The 26,874-nt window shown below is 35.4% G+C and overlaps 1 protein-coding gene across 18 annotated transcripts in view; it reads right to left on the bottom strand.

The window, feature by feature from the left end:
• The window catches only part of LOC127832604 (transcription intermediary factor 1-alpha-like), a 76,975-nt gene that overhangs the window by 33,523 nt on the left and 16,578 nt on the right, over nt 1–26,874 (bottom strand). For 4 of the 18 annotated variants that reach the window (XM_052358129.1, XM_052358176.1, XM_052358186.1 and 1 more), the window contains exons 1-2: nt 6,887–7,524; nt 29–1,224 (exon numbers count right to left, since the gene is read on the bottom strand). The exons of 4 other annotated variants lie outside the window; for them this stretch is intronic. In XM_052358129.1, the coding sequence (XP_052214089.1) occupies nt 29–1,224; nt 6,887–7,349 (1,659 nt within the window). In that variant the 5' untranslated portion in view covers nt 7,350–7,524. Of the gene's footprint in view, nt 1–28; nt 1,225–6,886; nt 7,525–14,662; nt 14,726–16,219; nt 16,447–18,036; nt 18,172–20,880; nt 21,014–22,482; nt 22,583–26,874 lie in introns of those variants that run through there. 10 more of the 18 variants (XM_052358152.1, XM_052358194.1, XM_052358245.1 and 7 more) reach the window with 6 other exon arrangements.

Genomic DNA, 26,874 nt, shown 5'->3' with positions numbered 1-26,874 from the left:
CAAAATGAACTGCAAAAAACTGTCTTACAAGAGCAGTGTTTCCTTGCTGTTCCTTTTTCTTGTGTTCCACAACCAGATGATGCAGAAACTGCCGTTTCTTTTCGGTGCTCAACATTTTGAATTTCTCCCTTACATGGGGTGGTTCCTGACCTAACAGATCAGAAATGGTCTGTGGGAAGTTATCTTTTGTAAGGCCACTGAGTGGAGATTTCTTTGGTGGTTCTGCAATAGGTTTGGGTTCATCTTGCTTCTTAGGGTATACGTTTCCATTCACCTTTATGTAGCCCATTTTGTTCACATTCTTTGTCAGAAAATTTGCATCATTCTCATAGGTAATTGACAAATCTAAAAGTGTATTTGTAAAATTTATTTCTTCATCTTTTAGCTGGTTAATATTCTTTATCATGAAGTTCTTAACATACAACAAAGCCAAATCGTCCCCAGAGCTCAATGCTGATTCTACAAAGTCTATAATGTGATTGCTCTTGGCCGCAAATGTATCAATTTCCTTTTTCTTAAATGCCAAATCTTTTGCCCGTCCATGACACACCCCTTGCAGAAAATTCAGCAATTTTTTACACCAGCTTATTAACTCATTTGTTATCATATCAGCAACATGTCTCACTTCATTAAATACAGCAACCTGTTGGCTTTTTATGTCTTTCTCCTTGTTGATTATTTTCTCAGCCATTTCCTGATGACTCTTTAGCCTATCTTTCAACTGCTGAAGACCATCCGTGAGAACCTTTTTCTGTTCCTCTATGGTTTGTTCAATGTATTTATAATTGTGATCTTTATGGTCATTTAGTTGACAGTCTCTGCAAGTAAGTGCTTCGCAAGTGAGACAAAAAAGTTTCAACGCCTCTGTCTTGTGAACATCACAGAACATCTGCCTCTGACGATGATCAAGGGCACATCTATCCTTTAATTCCTCAGGGTCGAGTTTATTAGTGACTACATGATCTTTTGTCAGTTTTACGCGTTTATGTGCAACAACACATGGGTCACATAGCCATTCATCACATTCCATGCAAAATGAAGAGGCCGTCTCATTTTCATCACATGAGGTGCAAACAGGTTTGGATTTTTCTGCAGAAGAGCCTTCTTCCGCTTTAAGTTCTGGCTTTTTACTCAAATTTACAAACGGGTTCGTGATAACAGTAGTTTCTGTGTATTCTTGTTTGCATTCAGGACATCTTAGTTTGCCATCATCTGTTGATGTGACTGTAATCAAATACACATAATTTGATAATTATCAATTAACTTAGTCTAAAAAATCAAGACAAGTAGCAAAATTATATGATGTCAATAAATACTTGAATAAGAATCAAAAACAACAACTTAACGTAAAAATTATTTGTATAAATTATAGTATAGCCAATTAAACAATGAGCTTGCCATATACATGTAATAAAAGAAACACATGTTATGCAGGCATTATTGTCAAAAGTGTCATTTAAGGGATTATCACAGTCTAGTTAATTATTGGTTTCTGGTAACTTGTAACGCTCCTAAAGGTCACTTTTTGTCATTCATGGCCGCCATCTCTTTTTTTGAGATGCATTAATAAATTCGCCCAAGCAAATTTCGAGTTGGCATTCTGGCCCAGATGTTTTAAAATTTCATGGATAATTTTACAAGGTGATTAGGGCTTGTATATTTTTCACCATATATCGCATTATTCTTAAAATCAGTAAATGTAGTGTGATTCAGCGCAGATAAATTCGTCCAAAATTGAACAGAAACATACACTATCAACCCATTTAAAAACATGAGAACCTTTATAAGTGGTGGCATGGTGGAGTTTTAAAAAGCATTTTGATGAGCTTTTACTATATGACAAGCAAGCTTCCAGCCAATTAAATTGCTAACAGCATCAAATGATTGCTTACAACATCAAATGATTGCTTACAACATAATTATATAAGATGCTATATGCACAAAAATATTGGCTTCTTGCGGACGTGATAGATAATTGTGCTATTTTCAAAAAGAGATGGAGCCAATCTAAAGAGATGGCGCTTATGATAGGAGGTGGCGCCAATGCAGGATGTACCAATTAACAGTCGTATCGCAATGACATCAATACATGACTAACATTTGATAGATAATGTTATTTCATAATTTGTTTTATTTTCAACGTACATATGAAGGCCCAAATCTTTAAAGAACATTACTGCAATCTATCATAAAAAAGATGTAGTTTTTTTAAATATATAGGTTATTCACTCAATTAAGAAATCACCAACATGAATAAAACATATTGTACGATATATACCAACAAATTTTGATACTAAATAAAACCAATAACTAAATTCCAAACAAAATCAAATAGTTCATCGACAGCTACTGTAAAATTAAATTAAATTAAATTAAACCATTAAATAATTACTTCACTTCAGTAGGTCACATTACACAATTTCTTGATTTATTAAAATATTTCCGAATTGAAAATGTTTTCTTCCACTGAATCGTTAGCGACCTGTGTCAATAATCCTCAGTCATAGACTGAGCCTTTGCAAAGTCGGGCAATCCTGCTTTAGCAGGGGAATGTGTCTGAACTGTTTCCGTTTTCAACCGTTTTGAAAGAGATCTTGTTTGATTGAGATATGCTGCGTAATACAATAAGTTGTTTTCCTGATAAGTGTCTGGGTAATAATACTTTTTTACGTGACGTCGTCAAATTAACAATTTGCAGATTTATCACATATGTTAATTAGTGCCAATTCAAGTTAAAAGAGATATAACTGTTTTCACACATGAATTTTGGGGACCTTATTATTTACATGTAATTGTTACTACTAAAAGACCAATTGCACTGAGAATTGCACATGTTGTCAAAACAACATTGATGGTAATTAACGAGCAGGGACCCTCATGTGTGCCGCTTTATCGATCTTTTCGATAATTATTGGCATTCGGCAACACTTTCATGCTTCAGTGCACATTAACCCCTAGTCTTGCTGACAACACAGATTAGCAGATTATGCTTCGTTATTACTTTGGTTGTTTTAATAAAAGTTTAAATATTAGTACGGTCAGTATTCACAAAAAAATTGAAATCCACGAAATTACGTGTCAACGAATTTGTTGATTTTTATTAAACCACGAAATTTCATTCTGACGAATTTCTATACGTTTACAGTATTTGTGTATACAGAATGATAATTCAGGAAATAAATTTATGACTAGAAATGGTGCGGCCGCGGCCGTCGCATATCCACACACTGCACTTTTGACACAGGGGTCAGATCAAAATTCCAAATAATGCAGTGTCGCACATATGCTCATAGCTACATTGTGTTTAAGTTTCGAGGTTTTAGTGCTAATAGTGTAGGAGGAGATAGTGGCCAGGACGGACAGACGATGGAGATAAACACATTATCCCCCTGCTTCAATACGGAGCTTGGGGATAAAAAAGAGATGGCGCCCTTGATTAACGGCCATGAAATTGCATCTCAACAGGCAGTGGAGGCCCTGGGAAATCTGGGAAATCCCATTTATTGTCATGGCATCAAGCCTCGTGATTGCAACCTTACTTTAAAGAGCTCACTTAACATTTGTGAAACTCTATGCCCCCCCCTGTGCTTTGAAGCAGCACCTCAGATATTTTGGAAAAAAGCCCTTTGCATCACTTCAGTCTCTGACAAATTATTTGAGAAGAACAAACTACAGTGGAAACCCTCTAAACCAGATCCTTTCTATACCGGAATCCTCTCTAAACCGGACAAATTGTCCGGTCCCATTTTATCCCTATAAAACCATGCGTCAAATATCTCCTCAAGACCGGAATCCCCTCAATTCCGAATACCGGTCATTCTTTGGATCAAAATTGGGTCATTCCATATGTAATCGTACCCCTCTTAACCGCTCAGGGCCGGTTTATCGCACCTCAGACCTAGTGTCGAAAAGTTGCGAATAGCGGATTTAAGACGCGTGAAATTATTTAAGGTGGTCGAAAATTTGTAAACTGTAAAAATCGCAAACCAATTTAAAGATACTTGTCTTGTTATGGATCGATCAATGGAGGTGATAATACTGATTATAAATACTGATAACAAACATAGAGTTCTTTAGTGTGTTTTGTTGTTGATGTAGAAGGCCGTGTTAAATTTTAATTATGCTTTATATTTTGTGTAGTTTATTACAAATGCTAATTAAGGCTCGATTGGTCATTTTCGGCTCGGGTACTACTTACATGTACCCCAGGTACTCTAAAGTATACTTACATGTACCCCGGGTACGGTAAATATACTAAAACGTACCCGGTAAATTTAACGCTAAATCGGTCGTTGTGGGCTATTTTTTTAAAATTAATTATATAAACATGTATGTTCTGGAAAATGGCCTCTATATTACCGAAACTCATACTCACAAAGCATGTTGACGCAGTTTTTTTAAAGAGAAGTTTGTTTAAGATAATCGGTAGTGCGTTTATGACATCAGATTTTAGGTGGGATTACAACTCGGGTACAGTCAAATATCGACCAGGTACGATAAGGTATATTTCCCGTACCCGGGGTACATGTAAGTATACTTAAGAGTACCTGGGGTACATGCTAGTAGTACCCGAGCCGACAATGACCATTTGAGCCTAATTAAGTGTCATACAAAATGGTGATTTGCAGAGTTCTTGAAGCAGTTGCATTTAGATATTCATTTAGATTTTCAAATTGGTAATTAAGATAACTAAGACTAAAAATGCCCGAACCTCCTTTTAAGCGAAGGCGCGTGGAATTGTCTCTAGAAGACAAAATCAATTTGATAAGAGTCAGAGATGTTCCCTAAACTTACACTCAAGATACTGTCATTTAGATTTTCAAATTGGTAATAAAGATAACTAAGACTAAAAATGCCCAAACCTCCTTCTTAGCGAAGGCGGGTGGAATTGTCTCTAGAAGACAAAATCAAATTGATAAAAGAGTCAGAGATGTTCCCTAAACTTACACTCAAGATACTGTCAGAGAAATATGGGTTAAGAAAGTCGACGATCGGGTTTTCGTGCGAAAAAAGTCTGCGTACATATCTCCTTGGGAAAACAACTCTTCACCAAACAAAAGTCGGTTTAACAATGAAATGAAAATTAGAAACATCAACAAACTTGTATGGGACTGGTTCTGTATTGTAAGGGCTAAGTCATTGCCGATCTCTGGTCCAATCAAACAGGAAAATGCACGGAGCTTTGCTAAGGAACTAGGAATAAGTAACTTTTAAGTGTCTAATTGGTGGCTGTGTCGTTTGAAGATGTTTTACGGTGTAAAAAGGAACTAAATTCACCTAAAAAATGCATACACGTGTGAAATTGTTAGTTTTTCAGGGTGCACTGTTTGTTTTATGTTGTGAATGATATTGCTTTCGAATCAATCAATTAATTGACATATGTTGTTCTTATGTGATGCTGTATCAATAAATGTTATATGTAAATTAACTATTAAAGTTTGCTGAAAGTGTTTTTTTCCACATCAGCTATGTAATTGAGCTTCTGAAAGTAAAATAGCCAATGTCCCCTCTAAACCGGAATCCTCTCTAAACCAGAATTTCCTCTTGGTCCCGGTGATGTCCGGTTTAGAGGGGTTCCACTGTAATAGGGATGCGGCATGTGAGCATAAAATTTTGATCGAGAGTGATTTAGAAATCAAATGCATAATGGAATTATTATTCAGAGTACTCCATAAAAATCTATGGATCGTAACAACCAATAATTTTTATACAGCCGCATTTTAGGATTGGGTTGTTTCAAGCATTTAAAAAAAAAAGGGTATTACAGTCCAATGGTGTATAACGGATAGATAAGGACTACAAATCTCATTTCAACGTAAACACCATGCATTCAGTAATTAAACCATTAAACCTAGATAGACACATGTCTTTCCTATTGAAACATGCCAGCGGTTTTAAATTTCCGAAAAATATTATTTGTTTACAGCATGGTACACTGATTCAGCCATTACCGGATCGCTAAGGTCTTTATCGGATTACATGCCATGGTACACTGATTCAGCCATTACCGGATCGCTAAGGTCTTTATCGGATTACATGTGTATCGTGTTATTTCTTGAAATTTGACACAGCATTTGTAATAAATAATTGCAATATATGTGTATTTCCAGAAAGGAAATTCATTTCTGCGTTTAATAAGACCAAATTCATGGAAATCGCTGCACAATTGATGAAGTAATTGCTGTTCAAAGCGATGCACCCTATATTCGGGTCATTTTGAGTTGAATCTATATATAGATTTGATAGCGGAAAATATGTTTTCAGAGAAATCGATTTTTCGTTATAATATGATTGTTTTTCATTATTAATATCATAGCCACACACTTATCACATGGACAACTTCAATTGAGTTTATATTTATTTTGAGACAATCCCCACATTCCTGAATATGGGTCACCACATGTCCGTTAATCACTAAATCCTGAGTTGCAGCTTACATGCTTATTTTATATGGTACGCATCAATTTGGTTTCTGAGCATTCTTACTTTTGTAAAGGACACATAATACTAAAATATTACATCAATGAACATTATGTTTACCAAACAAAATCTGCAAAATTCAAGAAACCATTTGCCTGTCGTCACAAAAACGGTGCGTACATAAAGTGATCTTGTTTTGCTTTCGAAAAAAGAAGTTGTAAACATTGACACACATCATCAAAAACATGAATCGACTTAACAATGATAGGCTTTTTGTATTCAATTAATAGTTAGAAAACTATAAATCTTAACATAAATGAAAGTATTTTGCAAAAAATGTTTAAGCTATCCGTTACTCACTAAAATCCGCTATACACCAATCTACTGGATTACTGGGCATCTGACATTTACATAGTGATATACAATGATGAAATGTGCTGTTGAAATAAAGATGTAAATAAATAACCTTCAGAATCATTGTTCTTATTGGATTCTTGCTCAGTTCTCTCAAGTGGATTCACACTTGGACTTGATGTTGAGGGCGATGATGACAAAGCACTGTAAGCCTCCTTATCATTCGGATGATTTTCAGTTTGTTTTTCTTCTTTGTCGTTTTTGTCGTTTTTGGTTAGTTCTTCTTCCTTATTTTTATTTAACGCCTCATGGTTTTCATCAGTCACATCTTTTACTGTCTGATCAGTTTTATTATCTGTGATTTCTTGTTTTGAATCTTTCGTTTCTGTCCTTAGGGCGTCCGTGTGTCTCTGTAGGCATGCTTCGCAAAATGTGTGCAAACAATGTAGTAACTTAGCACGTCTATCTTTCGAAAACTCAGTTTTACACTTCAAACAAACCAGATCGACACGTTCTGTGTGCCTACTGTCTTCGTTCACATGTTCGTTTAATGCATCATTCTGTTCCGCAGCCATTTCTAAGTAAGAAGATCGCTAAGGTTAATTAAAAATTCGTCGCTTCACAGACCGGAAGTAAATAATACTACTTAGCCGCCATATTGTGAGTGAAGAGTTCATTGCGCATGCGCAGTACAAATTAATCATCCGCACGTGCTGCGCTTTTCGTTGAAGCAAGTTCTCGTCTGCACTGACAGACGTGCTATGCTATGCGGCTATTTATTGACAAAAACCGACTCGGAGTGGATTTATCTTACTGGGACTCGTTATAACTGGTTCTGGTTGGATATTTGCGGAAAGTAAATGTCATACGATCCGATAAACGAGCTCGCTTACCAGAGAAAGCTCGCTAACCAGAGTAATGTATAGATAACTAATCGATTAGGCGGTTTGTGGTTAAAACCGGAAAATTAATCATAGCCAAGATTGTGTCGGAAAATGACACGATGCGATTTTTCACTAACTCTAGATGATATCGACACTGCAAAATAAACATACCATCTTCTTCTTCTTCCATGTGATGTACTAATCTCACTCTGGAGCATACTCGTACATTTGTTATATACAAGGTGATCGTGAGAGTGCAGTTAAAAGAATAAAACATTTAATATTTATAATAATAAAACATTTAATATTTATAATATGTACAGTCAGGAAAGCTCAATGTTTGAATTGGAGTCGAGTATAGGCCTAATGTTTAACAGCCTATAAATTAGTTAAAGACACAAAAGATGGAAATGATAACGTTCAGAAAACAGCGACCTACACACGAAAAAGAATTCGGAACATAAAAAAACCCATTAAATGTGTGTTCATGGTATCACACATCGGATGTTGCTGACATAGAGACTACCAGGCTAGTGTTAAAGCGGATAAGTTTATTTGGCGAGACTTAGAAATCCCAGAGACGCAGATAACAGAGTTATCTACGTCTCTGGAAATCCTTAACAATTAGCCCTTGTGAGTGGCTCGGGTTTTCACGCCGAATCAATAAATGTATCTGTGTGCAACATTCAAATATCCTCTCTAGTGAATCAGAAGTATACGTGGGATTACAGAAATGAATCGATACTACGATGCTGTTTGAACATAGCAAAAGAACATTTGAAATATAACTTTTAACGTTTTCTTCGTCCTCTGAAATATAGTTCTTATAAGCACTCTTCTAATTCAAGAAATTTTATTTTTCCACGTTCTGTCACACACTTTATCGATGAAACCATCGATCGTAAGAACTCTTATTTTACTTAGTAAACACGCACCACACGGTTAAACACTTTAGATCATCGTCTTGCAAGTCAGCAAGGAGCCGTGCTAAGGTTGTACAGGCAAAATTAAAAGCCTTTGATCGCTATTGAAAAATGTCACATTGAAAACATCTTTTAATTGCATCTGAAAGTCTATTGCAAGGAATCAAATGCCACAAATAATGACACACCGCACTTGATAGACATGACTCACCAATACTTCAAACACAAATAAATTAATCGGAGATCACCGACTTCGAAAGATACAAAAGTATCGGCGTTTTAAACGGTTTTAATGAGCAACAAAGCCACACTTCGCCAAGAATTAAGACAGATTTAAAGGGACCGTCGACCACGAATGACGAAAAAATAAGAGTTCAAATAAAAATACCGTTTTTTACAATTATTAGTTTATATTGATTAAAATATCACGACTGGTATATTACATTACTTGAAAAAAGTTAATATTTTTAATATATTCGGTAATACAATTTCGCGATATGAAATCGGATGAACATCGCGAAAATAGGTGACATAACGATATACACACTATAAATAACGCAAGTAGATTGATAATTATATATATTATATATAAACAACTTAATACGCATGCACAATTTGCATTCTATGGTCTACCACGTGACGATGATGATCAATCTACTTGCGTTATTTATAGTTAACTGGAATAGTTACCTGTTACACATACCCAGTAAAATTTAATTACCGAATATATGAAAATATGAAAACTTAACAACTTTTTTTCAAGTAATGTTATATACCAGTCGTGATATTTTAATCAATATCAACTAATAATTGTAAAAAAAAACTTATTTATTTTTTCGACATTCGTGGTTGACGGTCCCTTTAAATGCATATATAAGAGCATCATAGCATCACCAATAAAAGAGAATTCATTTTCCTTCAATTACCTTTAAACTATTGCATGTAAAATAAACCATCAATAATCAGTATTGTATTTTTATTGTTTTGTAACAATACTACTAAAATAGAGTCTATGCAAGTGATTCGTCTATACAATTTAAACAAAGTGAAAGATATTCTAAAGGCGCAATTAAGCGATTTTAACGGGCTTGTATCGAAATTTATTCTTGTTTGTTTCTTTCCAGGTCTATTAACACAATGATGTTCATTCGGACATTCGTGACGTGGATGGAGAATGGTTATCGTCGGATGATCTCATAATGTACTCCGCCTTGCCAGTTTACCATTCTCCATCCATGTCACCAACCTATTATTCTTTATACAAATGTATATCAATGCATTTGGAACCCCATATATCAGGAAGTGGGGAATGTTCTAGTTCTAGACCTAGTTTAATCCTTGATCTGTCGCCCTTATCTCATGCATCATATTCACTCAACATTGTAAAAGTGCACACGGTGACTGTGTTACTCGTCTAGGCAGCGATCAATAAATAAAGTGCTGCACAATGTTCATAGCCGTTATTTCTGCAAGTGCGTAGCTCGTCTAACTCGAAATGAACAAGGGCTGTTCGTAAAACATGCATGCCCCCCATATGGGCTCTCAGTTGTAGTGGCAGCCATTGTGTGAATACGTTTGTTGTCACTGCGACCTTGACCTTTGACCTAGTGACCTAGAAATCAAATAGGGTCATCTGCCTGTCATGATCAATGTACCTATGAAGTTTCATGATCCTAGGCCTAATTATTCTTGAGTTATCCTCAGGAAACCATTTAACTGACCGACGGACCGACCGACCGACATGTGCAAAACAATATACCCGCTCTTCTTCAAAGGGGGGCATAAAGAACATATATAAGGGTGAGGCATATGACGTACTTATACTGCCGTGACTATATGAGCTAGTGCGATGCGGTTGAGTGTCTGCCTTTGAACCGGGAGGGCCTGGGTTCAATCCCAAATGTGGTCGGGATATTTTTAACTGGGTTAAATCGGCTCCCAACGGAAATAACCATCACATGGGTTATGTGTCTGTACGACGTCCCGCAGATGTCATGGGAGAAGGAAGTTGGTTGAACAATTTCACATTTTAAGGGGGTGGATGTAAAAAGGTGAGGTATAAGGATCACTTATACTGCGCATTGTCGTATAAAATAGCTTTTATAGCGACCCGTTATAGTGTCTGCCTTAGAACCGAAGAGGCCCGGCTTCAATATCCATGTGGTCGGGAATTTGCTAGTTGGATTACATGATTTACGTTGACTAGGATCTGTCTATATGGGATCGCTTGTGACATATAATGTATCGATTTAATTTATCAATTATTACATTTTATGTCAAGTGTTGTTTACCATACGATATCAATGAGCATTTGAAATATAAAAAAGTTCCATAACACCATCAAATACGTAATAAGGTATGGTTTTGTTTACAGCCTTATTGTTATCGAAGTTGAATAATCCACACAGCTCTTCAATAAATCAACATCACTATATGTTTCTTCACCCACAATAAGCACTGCTTATGCAGTTTTTTTGTTAATAGGTAAATATATTAGGTGCGCTCGCCAAAGTGAATACTCATGTACCAGTACACTATTCGCGCAATTTGATATGTAAACATATGATATCGCGCGAATAGTGTACTAGTAGATAGGGAATGAAGAATTTCAGCGCCATTGTGTTAGGTGCGGTGTGGTGCCGGTGGTGCCCTGAGGTGCTGAGGTGCTCTGAGGTGCGGGTCAAGTCGATAGTGTTGCGGCCATTTTGTTAGGAGCGGGTCAAGTTGAGGTCAAGTCGATAGTCCAGGTGTAAGGGTGTTAGTTATTGGTTTTCACCTGGTGCCTGTTAATAAATTGGCTTCATTGTTGTCGGTGTAATGAGCGTGTAATTCACCTGCGAGTTATGCATGACTTTTGGTATTTAAAGCGATTTCATATCGAAGCGCTATCAATTTGACGCTTTTTTTACGAACCCGATATAATTTTGAATGCATTTGAAAAGCGAGCGGTATTGAACCACAGGCGCACAGAACGTTTTACATGATTTAGCGCTTTTATTTTACGAACTCGATATATGTTTGAATGTATTTGAAAAGAGAGAACTTATTTGGTATGGTTTTCTACAATTTTTGTCAATAGTGGACGGTTATAGAAAAAACAAGATAAAATCAGATTATAAGTTTTATTTTTTGAACCTTAGATAAATAGGCATATTGTAGGTGTTCAGAATGCATGAGCAATATGAAACTAGCTGCAAGCACATAGTATTAAACTAATCACATAAAGGTAGTATTGAGGAAAATGACATTACACGCAAACGTTCAGCACTTTAAATATACCAAAAGAAATGTAAGCACATTACGTATTTGTGCTTTTTTGTGTGCAAACCCGATATATTTCTGTATGTATTTGAAGAGCGATCATTCCCAATTCAATTTACACTCAGTTATAATATTTAGAAGCCGAGTTACGATACTCTCACTTATGTTAAATATCAATTTGAATGTTCGAGTAAACTGTCATTAAAACTTGCTGTAGAAAGTTAAAAACGATCCAAAACTTTAGGGACCCGTTGTTTTCAAAAGTATCGTTCGATGTTTACAGTTAGATAAAACACGTTGATTGGTTCGATCATGAGTGTATAATTGATCGAAATCAATACCTTCACGCTAAACAGTGTTTTAATTTGAATTAGCCTGATTTCAATGGCGTTTTGTCGACATGATAATCAACTACCGGTAATAAAAAGTCAGACACATTACATTTCAACGAAAAATTAAGGAACGTTGAAAAGTAAAAAGTAAATATGAATTTCGGAAATATTTTAATTTAGAAAAAAAATGGCAATAACATTGTGTAATTCAATTCATGATTATTTTGAAAGCTTGAGTAACGCTACTGCTACTTGGTTTAACGCTGAAGCTGAAGAAATCAGTTCATATAATACTTTTAACGGTGACAATTTTACATTGAACTAGATCAACCGATAACGGCAAATGAAGTTATGGATTCACTGAAACGTTTAAAACAACGTAATAAAGCGATAGGCAGTGATTTTTCACATGAATATTTTATTGAAAGTATTCTGATTTTACTCCTTGATTTTGCTGCCTGTAATAGTATTTTAGGTTTTTTAGATTTAGATAAACATGTTTAAGTGTTGATTCTTTTCATATATTGATGTTGATTATGTTGCAGTATTTTAACGAAAACACACGTTTTCATGTTATTTTGTTCATCTGCTTACATGTTTTGATATAGGCGTATATGTCGTAGACAATTATGGCTTAACATGAAAAATCTGGTATGCACATTAAATGATTTAGAATAATTAAAAATATGCATAATAATTGTTAAACATGTGTTAAGTCATGTACTTCCTTTCTTAATAGGACAATTAAGATATTGCTCTCAAAAGAGGATGGTAATGTCCTTGATTACATTTCTCACAGTCTGTAGACAATTTTAAATTTTGTGAACAAGAAAGTACTCTTTCTGGAATAAATAGAGATTCCACAATACTAGTTTTATTGTTATTTTCGAATGAGAAGGTCATGATGGTAAATCACCATCACAGATACAGAACCATTGAGATAAACATTACCTGTAGTTTACTTATTGGAGGCTAAATGTGACTTTGAATACAAAGATGATGTGTTACGTAAATACGGTAAAATCCGATATATAGTATGGTCAAAACATCAAAATGGTCCATAAGTTAAATTATAATTACACTTCCATTAATGACCATGTTACTTTCACTTTAAACCAATAACATCAGAAAAGCCCTAAGGCTATATTTAGTTTACTTTACGAATGTCAACAGTATGATTTGAAGCCGAAATAAGTTCGTTCAGTTGTTTTATTCTTTTGTTAAGTCTGTTTTATGTTATGCCTCTAAAATATTGGAGTTTGAAAAAATTACAAAATATTAAACGCATTTGTTCAATTTTTGGCAAAATATTGTTTCATATTAAAGTAAAAATATACAAACGTAATACTGCAATATATGTAGAGTTAGGCAGATAACCTATATATGTAAATATATGTACGAATATTCTAAATAGTGGTATAACACATAAATAAAAAATACCATAGTACAAGCTCTTAGCATTCAAACATAAGATGATTTTTTTTAAAGGATGCATAAATTGGGCTGGCGATGTTCAATACTTACAAGCAAATAAGGATTTTCAAACTTTGAATATAACTAATTTTTTAGCAAATGTATGTGAGTTTAAATACAGAATCATTGCTTTGCTCAAGCAGGATTTTTTTCTTATATGAATAATCATTCTTTATAATATAATGTAAAGGAATGATTAAAACTTCTAAGTTCTTTATTACCTTTTTTAAAATGAACTAGACATAAGGAATGATGTCTATGAAATGATGTAATGAAGCAATAAAGATAAACACAATTGATAATTAGCGGGTTAGTCCTTAAACTTGTAACAATGGTACCAGTTTTAATTGTTTACCGGTCCCATTACAACTTTAAAGTCGATTGCTATGTTTGTATTAATTTTTATGAATAATATTTTGAATTTATTCAAGATGTGATTATTGTTCTGCTATTAAGCAATAAGTAAAATGCATTTACATACTAGATTAAAACAGAATTGATGCAGTATATAAACACGCAAGAGGAAAATTATTTTTATTTAATTGTTAAAACCTATTTTCATTCAGATATTTACGTTCATATTCATAGTTATTGTTATTAATTTAAAGCTGTTATATCCGATTAAATTTAAAGGCTGTAAGGGAGATATGACAGACAGACAGACAGACAGACAGACAGACAGACAGACAGTTTATTCCGACTTATACACAAGTACATCGTCTTCATACTAAAGTATATACATTTTTTCTGTCACGTAACTAGGTATAACAACACAATATTAAATAACATAAAATACACATTTACGAGTACAAATACTTATAAACTATCAAGGCGGTAATAAATTGTATTAAACAGTATTATTTAAAATTTATTTTGGGCGTATCTGCCCGTTTAGATTCTCAACGGATGCGAATCTCTTTTCCATCATAATTTTTAATTTTGTCAGTTTGAAATCATACATGCAATGTGTTCATGGATATATACAACTAAACATCTAAGCACAAAACAGGAGTACCATATCGCTTCCGCAAGTGGATGTAATAACGCAAACGTATAGGACTTTTGTTTGATGCCTCTCCTAAATTAAACAAGAAATCAGCATTAGCAACCTTCATTAGCTCAAGTGAATCTTAAATACTCAAAATACTAAATCGTATCTATTTTAAATAAATTTATACTTATACCTTATAAGCTAGTGATGATAATTATTTGTTTCAAGAACCACTCTTTATGAAAAAAGAAAAATCCTTTTTTGTACTGCTATCAGTTGCCGAAAAAATAGAAAATCAATCTCCTGATAGCAACAACTTCACTTTGCTTGACGATATGGGTCAGTGCGCAACAATCTTAAACAAGTCTGACAAAAGCGCTGCATATAACTGCCAATGATTTAAGTTTTGCTTAAATGTATCTAACATGATTGCCTTATAATGTCAGTCTATTGGGATGCGAATAAGTATTATATATGATGCTAATACCTTTAGTTGATTAAGTTGCACTTAAATTTACAATTTATAGCAACAACTGTTTATGAAGGCAATTATGCCAAACATTTAACACAAATATAATAATTTGTGTTATAACATCTTTTTTCAGAGAACTTGCAAATTCAGTTTACACAAAATGAATAATATTTAGAGCTACTTAAATATTTTTTGCAATTTATGCCAAGATTTAGAGCAGGTTACTTGTATAAGGTCTGTACAAAGAATAACAGTCCATACAATCCTACATATGCAGCTTTTGCCTAGTTAAAATGCTTTCAGGCAAATATGCCCAGCATACAACACTCATGAATAAGTAATCTGGTAATGACACATATTGACACAAAAAGTATTCCATAAACATTATATTACAAAGGCCATTTTATTTAGTACTTAAACCATTACAGTTAATACGCAAGTCTTCACAAAAATTGTTTTAATCAGCAACATTAATAATTGTACAGTCATGGAAAACCTTAAAAAAATTAAGCTGAAGTATCTAATATAGACTTGAATATATTTGTCAGGTACAGTTATGGAAATATATTATACAGAGAACTTTTAATCTTGAATGAAATAACGTTTCACTATCCCTATCAGACAGAGTCAGTTGGTAAGCATTAAATCTGATTTGGGGGAACATTAACACCAAAACATGGGAGCTGCATACCTCGATGAAAGATTGCTGTTGATGGGGGAACAGTTGCAGTTCAGGTTGAAGTTTAAATGCCACAAGAACATATCATTCTCACTACCAAAACTAATTATATCTAATGGACACTTCACACATGTTTGTGGGATCATCATGCAAGGTCACTGACCAAGACCTATAACTTTGACCTTTAATTGAGCAGAAATATGCCCATTAAACACTTCAAAAAGTAAGCTTACTATTTGAGTGAAACAACTCCATATTTATAAATTATTTTTAGTCAATCTTTGTTCATAAAACATGGGAGCTGCATACCTGGATGACAGATTGATGGCTGTTGATGGAGGACAGTTGAAGGGCAGTTTGAAGTTTCATTACCATAGGTACATTTAGCCGTAACTACCATGTATGTTAATAAAACCCAGGAACTGCATACCTGGATGAGAGATTGCTGTTGATAGGTGGACAGTGGCAGGGAAGATGGAATACTTTGGGGCACCTGTCACAGCACAGCAGGTCACCGCCGTTGTGACACACCCCGCAGTAGTCCTCGGAGGGGTCGTTGGGGTCGTGACCTCTCTGTAGGTTGAACTCACTGATTCGCTGCTGCCCACCCGGATGGATCAGGCCAGATAGAAGCTCGTTACGGTCATTGTCCATCACCTGCCATGTCAAATGTGAGCAAAAGATTATGCATTTATGCACACATTTTTATTTGTTGCCAACAATGTGCAAATATTATATTCTTCGATTTGAAGAAAATGTCACTTGTACATGAAATAGTGTCAGAATCGAGAGTGGTCTCTCATAAATGGATACAGGGGATTTTCATTTGTTCAATGAAAATATGAAGGACCTTGGACACTCACCTGTGACCTTTAAACAAGAGACATCCATGAATACCAGAATAAATACCCCAATATCAATTTGTGGTATCTCATCACTATCTGGATAACAGAATGTGCCAAAATGTGGAGTCATCCTTGTTTATTCTTGAAATGAGGAGCCATATTCATTTATTCTATTAGCAAAGATCATTAGTAAAGGATAAGTTATAATACCTGTTTATGCAATATGATCGCCTGTAAATATTTCTTATGAAACAAGACATGTGTCCATAGGCCACAAATGCCCCCATATTTGACGTTTGTCTAAAAACTCCACTTATTTGAAAAACAAGGTTCTATTTTGAATGTAAAGGTCACAGTGACCTTAACCTTTGACCTAGTGACCTCAAACCATGTTTGATTGTTGATCTCAAAGAGATGCATGCACATGTGAAGTTTAAAGAACATAGACCCAAGAGTTTTCATTTTATGACCAAGGTAAAAGTTTTGGGAGTGACACACACATACATACATACATACATACATACATACATACATACATACATACATACATACATACATACATACATACATACATACATACATACATACATACATACATACATACATACATACATACATACATACATACATACATACATACATACATACATACATACATACATACATACATACATACATACATACATACATACATACATACAGACAGACAGACAGACAGACAGACAGACAGACAGACAGACAGACAGACAGACAGACAGACAGACAGACAGACAGACAGACAGCAGACAGACAGACAGACAGACAGACAGACAGTCAGACCGACCGACCGACACACAGACCAAAATCAATATATCTCCTGATCATGCGACACACACAAAGTGAACTGGCAAAGTTACAGTATTTTAGCAACATTACAATATGCCACATCAGGTGCTGGCTCCTGAAAGCAAATGCAACACAGCGTTTTCAAACCTGTTGTAATCAAATTTGTTTCGGTAAAAAAATAATAATAGTGTCATATAAAAATGTCTTCAAGTTAATAGCCAAGCAATATATGTCCCCCACCAGCTCCACCATTGTCAGATTTTTGCATAAAATATATTTGTTGCCATAGCAACCAGAATTTTTGATGTAGGAACAAAATGAAAGGATGTGCATAATGTCCATATTGCCATCTATCCATGTTTTAAGTTTCATGCAAAAATATGAAGAACTTTTAAAGTTATAGCAGGATCCAGAAAAGTGTGACTGACGGACTGACAGACAGACAGACAGACAGACAGACAGAGAGACACACAGAGCGCAAACCATAAGTCCCCTCCAGTGAAACCGGTATGGGACAATAATAAATGCGTTTGTGTACAATAAACCCATAGGCGACCCAGACCCCAACAATTCTTACATTGATGTCAGGTACGGCAGGTGATATGGATGACCTTGACACATGGACACTGCCATCCGAGTGGCTTGGACTTGGCGTGTGCGCTGGGGACCGCAGTGTGCTGCTGATAGGCGAGGTCATGGAGGTCGTCGGAACCTGCACAAAGCGAGACTGTAAACATTTCCTCTCAGAAGCAAAGTTAAAGTGGAATTTTCAACGAGTATAAAACCAGAACAGCCTATGAGTCAATCAAAGTCTGTTCAGATTTTATGTTGTTTGCTGCTTATCAGTGTCTTATAGGTGGAAATGAAGCCTTTAAAATTTAAAAAGAGAAAAGTCTTACATAAAGTTTGATTTTCTTAGGGACTACAATTGCATCAAAATGCACAATTATCTAAGTGGTTAAGTGTTAAAAATGATGCTATGGCATGTGGTGGGTATACTTTATAAAAAAGAGGAGTTCACATGTAGAAAAACATGTAAAGAAGATCAATTACTAATGATCAATATTCTTTGTTAACATTTAAAAAATAATCTAAAACAAGAAATGTGTTTGTTAGAAACACTATGTCCTCTTCTGCGCCACTTTGAAGCTATATATTTGACCTTTGACCTTGAAGGATGATCTTGACCTTTCACCACTCAAAATGTGCAGCTCCATGAGATACACATGCATGCCAAATATCAAGTTGCTATCTTCAATATTGCAAAAGTTATGGCAAATGTTAAAGTTTGACGCAAACACACAAACAAACAAACAAACAAACCAACAGACAGGGCAAAAACAATATGTCCCCCACTATAGTGGTGGGGGACATAAAAAGAATATTTTAGCTTAACAGTAATTATACATAATAAATATATTTTGCATACAAAACGCAAGAAATCAGTTAAAAGTCTTATCAAGAATCATATCCTCTGTCTTGAGCTCAAGCAATAACATGAGCCATGTCATGGGAAATGGGTTTCATGCCATATGCAGGTTTATGCCATATGCAGGTTTTATGCCATATGCAGCCGGTGAATGTTCAGAAGCTACCCTAAAAAGAAACAAAATGTTCTTGGTCTCCTATATGGACAGGATAGCTCTAGACTAGACTTTGCAAGCTTGTCTTGAGCGACACAGGCTGAATATAGAGCAAAACCATTTTCAGTCAAAGCGGCTCATGTCAGAATTCAGGCTTGCTTGAAGTATCGGTTGATTGAAGGCTGGGCAAAGCATAGCCTAGTTTAACCCTTTTTTTGCAGCCCTAAAATCTAGAGCACTGCACTGTGGATTTTCTATGTGGAATTAGATATTTGAGATGTAAAGGCCCAGTCTAGAAATGTATGCAACTGTGTATAGTGTCCACCATGAAATTTCTTTTCATATCATCTTTTGCCTCTGCTGAGTAATTGTAAATTACAATTGTTCTCAGCATCAGTGTAATAGCAATCAGCTGATAAGGTTTACGATACCGAGACAACGACCAGCAGAGTGCCAATACACAAGGCAGGCATTGAAGAATTTTTGCAGAGCCACTCGCCCTGCAGGGCTAGTAGGCCTGACAATCCACTCGCCCTTCACTTTAATCTACTTGCCCTGCATTTAAAATATACATCTATATTTATAGTTATGATCAACCAGAACCTTTTTAACCTACGTAACATATGGACACTAAACTGCAAACAAATTAACTACATTATCTGATGGATATTATTTGCTTACCTTATGTTTTCTGCACCTGTTTCCTTTTCTCAATACTTTCCGCTTCTCGTTTTGATGACCTTTCTTTCTGTTCCCTGTCTCCACCACCCTGCAGATTTTTAAAAATAGAGCCCTTTTCCATGTTGAGTTTTTTAATATTTCAGACGAACTTTTACTGAAAGACACGCTTGATTAAAAAATGGTTACAATATGGTAAATTTTGGCTAAGGCTTCTGATCACGAATTATTCTGTTTATTAATAATTATTTTTTCTGTTTATTTTTAATTAAATATAAGAAATATTATAATTAACCAGTTATGTATTATTTTTTATTGATATTTACATTAAAATGAAATTTTATTCTTCACGGAATGACCAATATATTTAACTGTTTTTTTTTCACTTTTAATCGATTAGCTAAGAGCACTGACACGAAAAGAGCACAGCAGATTTCAAGAATTATTTTTACTGTGCCCGTGACGTCATTTTTCATTGTCATAACGAATGTGCAGTTTTATTGTGTACTAAACCTATTTTTTGTTCGTTCGCAAAATTGTTCGCAATTTGTACCGATGTGGCAGGCGTTTTAGAACTGAATTTATATTTCTCAACTTGAAAAACAGACCTCGCCCGATCGGTCGAGTATTTAACAAACTTTTCTCGCCCGACCGTCAACTTCACTCGCATATGCAAGCGGTCCAGTGGATTCTTCAATGCCTGCAAGGGTTTAATGCTATCCACTAGATACATCAGCTTTAAGTGTCACCCAAAATTAGCCTAAGCAGTCCGGACAGGCTAATCAGGAACACTTTTGGCTATAACTAGATTTTCTATAAAAAAAGACTAACTTTCAACGAGATATACTATACTAGCAGAAATCGTTGTCACTGATTAGTCAGTGAGGACTGAAAAGGCTAATCTAAGACAAAACATTACGCACATGCATTAACGGCCGTAATCCCAGAACGTGACTAAAAAAGGCAGGTTTAAACATTGCCTGTAAGGACTACAAACTGAGCAGGTTTAAACATTGCCTGTAAGGACTACAAACTGAGCAGGTTTAAACATTGCCTGTAAGGACTACAAACTGAGCAGGTTTAAACATTGCCTGTAAGGACTACAAACTGAGCAGGTTTAAACATTGCCTGTAAGGACTACAAACTGAGCAAGGCCATACTAATTGCACAGGCTGTTGTGGTGGTGGTGTTGGCTTGGAGTACTGGCAGGAAGGGTTGAAGGCATCCTTGGGTTCCTCCTTCACACGGACAGGATCTGAGCTGCGCCCGCGCAGGTTCAGGGGGTCCAGAAACCTGGCAGCAAAAAAATACAGGCATTGATACCATCACAGTGTCAATGCACATTTTAAAATGTTATTGACATTTAGTTTTTTAACAGGCAAACTCATGAATGTAAATAATTAATTTTTAAAGCTGTACGTATTTTGTACTGTAATTGCATCATTTTTTTCTTATACTTTTATGTTGTCAGCATACTAGCTCATTTATACAAAATGTGCATTTTTGCGAAGAAATGGATACAATTGTTTTGAATTTATTTTAAACACCAGACAAGCAGTATAAAAGAGCCACAAGCTCAAACAATGTCTACTTTTCAGTTGTACACTGGTGTGTAAACAGCAGAAAACAAATATGATTATTTTCAAAATATTTAAGTTTGTATTTAATATTTTCCGATGAAATATGGCATACATATACTTTAGTATACAAACAATATGTATGTGTAATTTGGTGGTTGTAAGTTATATAGTTATTGACTTACAGAAAAGTTTTTTGTTGTCTGCTTGAAATTCAAATTTCCCTGTAAATGCTAAACACCGAAAGGTTATGAACTTCTCTCAGCCAATAGCTAGCGGATGACTTAAATCAAGTTTACATGTAAATACAGATTAAACACTATACCAAAGTGCTGTCTGCTCAAACACATGTTTCTGTTTATAAACACTAATGTTATCAGCAAATCACTGGCAGATAAACCCAGCCCAAAAGTTAATGTAGGTTAACATTTTACCACCGCGAAATCAAGCGAGATCCGGCTTTTAAAATGATGGAAGATTTTCACAATTTCTTAAATTTAAAATTGTGTCCCGATGTTGTGTTTGTATCGAAAATTCTATGCATTGTCTATCACATTATGGTTGTTTGCTTCCTAATATTATTATCCAACACCTCTTTAAGCTTCATTGTATCAGGTGTAAATTACAGAACAGACTTGGTGAATGATTCAACAACATAATATAATAATATTTTCAAGAAGGCGGTAGCTGTACATTTACACAAAAATCAAACAGCACACCATACAATTAAGCAAAAAAATTTCTCATCTATCCCCAATAGAGGTAGATGACTAAACCCTTTCCCACTTAGAAGCCAAGTTAAAATGATAAATGAGTGAAAAGTGATTAGTGCAACGACCAAAAATACAGAACAGCCTGCATGTAACTTGAATACAGAACAGCCTGTATGTAACTTGAATACAGAACAGCCTGTATGTAACTTGAATACAGAACAGCCTGTATGTAACTTGAATACAGTACAGCCTGTATGTAACTTGAATACAGAACAGCCTGTATGTAACTTTAATACAGAACAGCCTGTATGTAACTTGCATGCTGTTCAGGTTGCTGCTCATCAGTACCGAGGCGTGAAGCCTTTTAAACTTGAATCTATTAATCAAGGTGTATTTTAATTTTATTTTGTAAAGGACTACAAACACATCAACGTGAGTATCTGAGCGGGAAAGTACAAGCAACTGAACTTACTCATATTTTCCGGAGGGAGGGAGCTGACTGGCTGGAATGACGTTAGAGGAGGAGACTAGGGGCTGCTTAGGGGCCATAACTCCCAAGGTGGAGGGGACACCTGCAATTATGTAACCACAAATCACATCGTACTACTGCTTTTTCATATCAGGCCTTTTTTGCTGGTCATTTAGGGAAATTAAAAATGCACTTTCCAGACTGGGAATTTATCCCCCGTAAAATACACCGATAAGTAAAAAACCTTAATCAATATAACTTTTTGTAAAAAATCAAATTTTAATAACAAAATCATATGAAAATTATCTTATTTGTAAGATGTAATTGAAATAACAATGAAATTTTATAATCATAAGACACTTCTAAAAAAATAAGGGCTGTTTGTAAAACATGCATGACCCCTGTATGAGCTGTCAGTTGTAGTGGCAGCCATTGTGTGAATACGTTTTTGTCACTGTGACCTTGACCTTTGATCTAGTGACCTGAAAATCAATAGGGGTCATCTGCCAGTCATGATCAATGTACCAATGAAATTTCTTGATCCTAACCTAATTATTCTTGAGTTATCATCAGGAAACCATTTTACTGTTTCGAGTCACTGTGACCTTGACCTTTGACCTAGTGACCTGAAAATTAATAGGGGTCATCTGCCAGTCATTATCAATGTACCTATGAAGTTTCATGATCCGAGGCGTAAGCATTCTTGAGTTATCAACAGGAAACAATTTTACTGTTTGAGTCATTGTGACCTTGACCTTTGACATAGTGACCTGAAAATCAATAGGGGTCATTTGCCAGTCATGATCAATGTACCTATGAAGTTTCATGATCCTAGGCGTTAGCATTCTTGAGTTATCATCCGGAAACCACCTGGTGGATGGACCGAAGACAGACGGACTGACCGACTTGTGCAAAACAATATACTCCCTCTCCTTCAAAGGGGGGCATGACAAATTTTAATAAAGAAATAGAAACAATAGGATATTTTTTTTCAATTGGGTGGGTCATTTGAACAGACATGTACATATGCCAGGTACAGGCCTGCACATGTGGACCATGTATTAAGTTTAATACATTGGTACACACGCACAATTTTAAAGGTGACAGGTAACATTAAAGAGCACACTGCAAAGCATCATATATATAAACTAAAATACTTTGATAAAACATTGCTTATAATAATGTATGTTTACAAGTAACAAGTAAAGGTAAAAGGTTTTATTTAACTTCTGCTTATATTGTCATAACTTTCAGCAAATTTTCTACATTACTCCGCAATCACTTGATTATGAACTGTCAGTTTATATTCAAGGCATTGGCTTCTTGATCTCATAAGTACTCAATTATTCAACTGCATGGTAGAGTAAATGTTTAATAAAATGTTTAAGTGGTCTTGTTGAAATTTTGAAAAGTTATGTCACACGCATTAAGCCAATTTCCTACTTCTAGACCAATGCTCAAATAAGGAAGGATACAGCCATGATGAAGAATATTTGAAAGACGGTAGACCTAATGTGAGCCTACTTTCTAAGTCTATTAAAAGCAAAACACAACCGAGAAATACCATGGCCAATGGATCAGCATGTAGAGCACACCAAAGAAAGCACACAATAATCAATAGAGAAAGACAGGGAGATAAATCAAGCAGAAGAACCCCCTGTATTTAATCGGTTGCTGTATTGTAGCAATCCATATCCATTATGATATGTAATGTAAGACAGGGGCATCTTCAATTGAAGTGATACAGGATTTTTTTTCATCAAACATATTCTTTCTGCAACAAATACAATATAAATTAAAACCAGTGATTAAATGCAACAAATAACTTTACATGAGCCTGCCACATTATGCAAAAATGGGTCTTATGCCATTTTTCTAAGTCTTATCAATGCTCGTTAAAGAACCATTCAAAACTATATAAATTGCATTTAGCTGACAATGCTTAAAAAGTCAATCTACTCTGTGTACTGAAGATCTATCTCATGTCATCAAGTAACATATATGCAAACCAGAAGTACTGCCAGCAAGGTTACATGTTGTCAGTTCGATAACAAGTACCAATGGCTTAGTTTATGATGCCCTGATACAGTTTGCGGATTTTCTCCTCTCAACTGGCTTCCGACAACAGCCTTTCATTCAATTTTGTTTACATATTTACGTATTTAATACTGGGATTCTTCCAGCCTCATATATTTAGGCTTGTTTTTCATGCTAAAAATCAAAGGGGGTAATCACTAGTGCTGCAACAATACGCCAAAAAACGTATTGCAATATATTGTCAGTTCAAAAATCCGTATCGCAATATATCGCAATATATTGCTAACTTGTACCAGAATTATAACTCGCCAATTACCCGAAAATCCTGTATACTCCAGTTTTAAAGCTAATTCTGGTAAATATTTACTATAAATCTGCTCAAGAATAACAAGAAACACAAACATTCGCAAATTTTCTTAAGTATCAAAAACATTATGGCATTTGTGACTTTTTTTAAAGATGTGATGAAATAACGTCCTACGTTTTTGTTTTCACTGAACACGCGTAATTCGCCTGACGTGATGTTCCCGTTTTTATACAACACAAAATACACCCATACTTTCCATGCGACGTTCTACATGTCTGCATAATTTCCGCGCGTTTTTTATTGAGACAAAGGATAAAGCAATTTTTTTTTACGCTATTTTTTTATTGTCGCGTAAGCTTTAAAATTTGGAAGCGTGTTTCCGAAATTCGGATTACAAATTAAAAATGCTCAATTCAGAATCGAACGAAACATTCACAATTGTGCGTAATTAATTAAACGATAATCTGTTCAAAAGCATCGAACGAATGCTCCCATGTAACAACGCTACTCCGTATAATACACTTTTTAGAATGCTATTTTTACGTAAAAATTTATTTACACCGCTTTGCTTTGTTAACCTTGATATCGTTATTTCGGATGGCTTTTCTGGACGAAATGTGAATGAATTTTTGTAAAATTTTCGTACCAGTATGATGAAAATCGTATCGCAATACAATATGCGGATTGCGTATTGCGATATATACTGATATACCAGTATATTGTTGCAGCACTAGTAATCACTTGATAGTCAATATGGAAACCCCATGCAGAGGAAGGTTCTTTTTGCAGTTTTATAACCTTTATGACTTGTATTAATTTTTTAAATGCTGCTCACTTTCGAGCCATATCAGCAAGAAAGTTACTAGCATTTATTTCGTATTTATATTCGCTCTTGATCTCCACTTCACTTGCTGTGATATTTCTTGATGGGATGACCTTATTACTGCTTCACTAAGAAATTTCGCGAGGAGTAAGTCAAGAAATAAAGCGCATTTTAATACGAAATAAACACTTATTTTTTTTACTGATATGGCTGGAAAGTGAGTCATTTGAAAATTTAACACAAGTATTAAAAGGTAACAAGATGTGTTTGTGAAACACAATGTCCCCCTATATGATGTTTGACCTTGTAGGATGACCTTGACCTTGTGAAGGATGACCTTGACCTTGACCTTAAACAGCTCAAAATGTGCAGCTCCATGAGATACACATGCATGCCAAATATCAAGTTGCTATCTTCAATATTGCAAAAGTATTCATAAAATAAGCGATTAAGGCCACATATATTTGACCTCTGACCTTGAAGGATGACCTTGACCTTTCACCACTCAAAATGTGCAGCTCCATGAGATGCACATGCATGCCAAATATCAAGTTGCTATCTTCAATATTGCAAAAGTATTTATAAAATAAGCGATTTGGGCCACATATATTTGACCTCTGACCTTGAAGGATGACCTCGACCTTTCACCACTCAAAATGTGCAGCTCCATGAGATAAATATGCATGCCAAATATCAAGTTGCTATCTTCAATATTGCAAAAGTATTAATAAAATGAGCGATTTTGGCCACATATATTTGACCTTTGACCTTGAAGGATGACCTTGACCTTTCACCACTCAAAATGTGCAGCTTCATGAGATACACATGCATGCCAAATATGAAGTTGCTATCTTCAATATCGCAAAAGTTATTGCAAAATGTTAAAGTTGGCGCAAACAGACAGACAGACCAACAGACAGACCAACAGACTGGGCAAAAACAATATGTCCCCCACTACTATAGTGGGGGACATAAAAATGGTGAAAACTTCCTGTCTACGCATGGACTTCACCATCTTTACTATATCCTGATAACCCACTCTGAAAATGGCAGCCCCCATTCCAGTAAACCCAGGGTGTGTCATGGCAGCCCCCATTCCAGTAAACCCAGGGTGTGTCATGGCAGCCCCCATTCCAGTAAACCCAGGGAGTGTCATGGCAGCCCCCATTCCAGTAAACCCAGGGGGTGTCATGGCAGCCCCCATTCCAGTAAACCCAGGGGGTGTCAT

Source organism: Dreissena polymorpha, chromosome 1 (genome assembly GCF_020536995.1).
Source record: "Dreissena polymorpha isolate Duluth1 chromosome 1, UMN_Dpol_1.0, whole genome shotgun sequence".
Taxonomy (NCBI): domain Eukaryota; kingdom Metazoa; phylum Mollusca; class Bivalvia; order Myida; family Dreissenidae; genus Dreissena; species Dreissena polymorpha.
The sequence above is the reverse complement of the archived record's forward strand: the minus strand, read 5'-3'. Positions and strand labels throughout refer to the sequence as shown.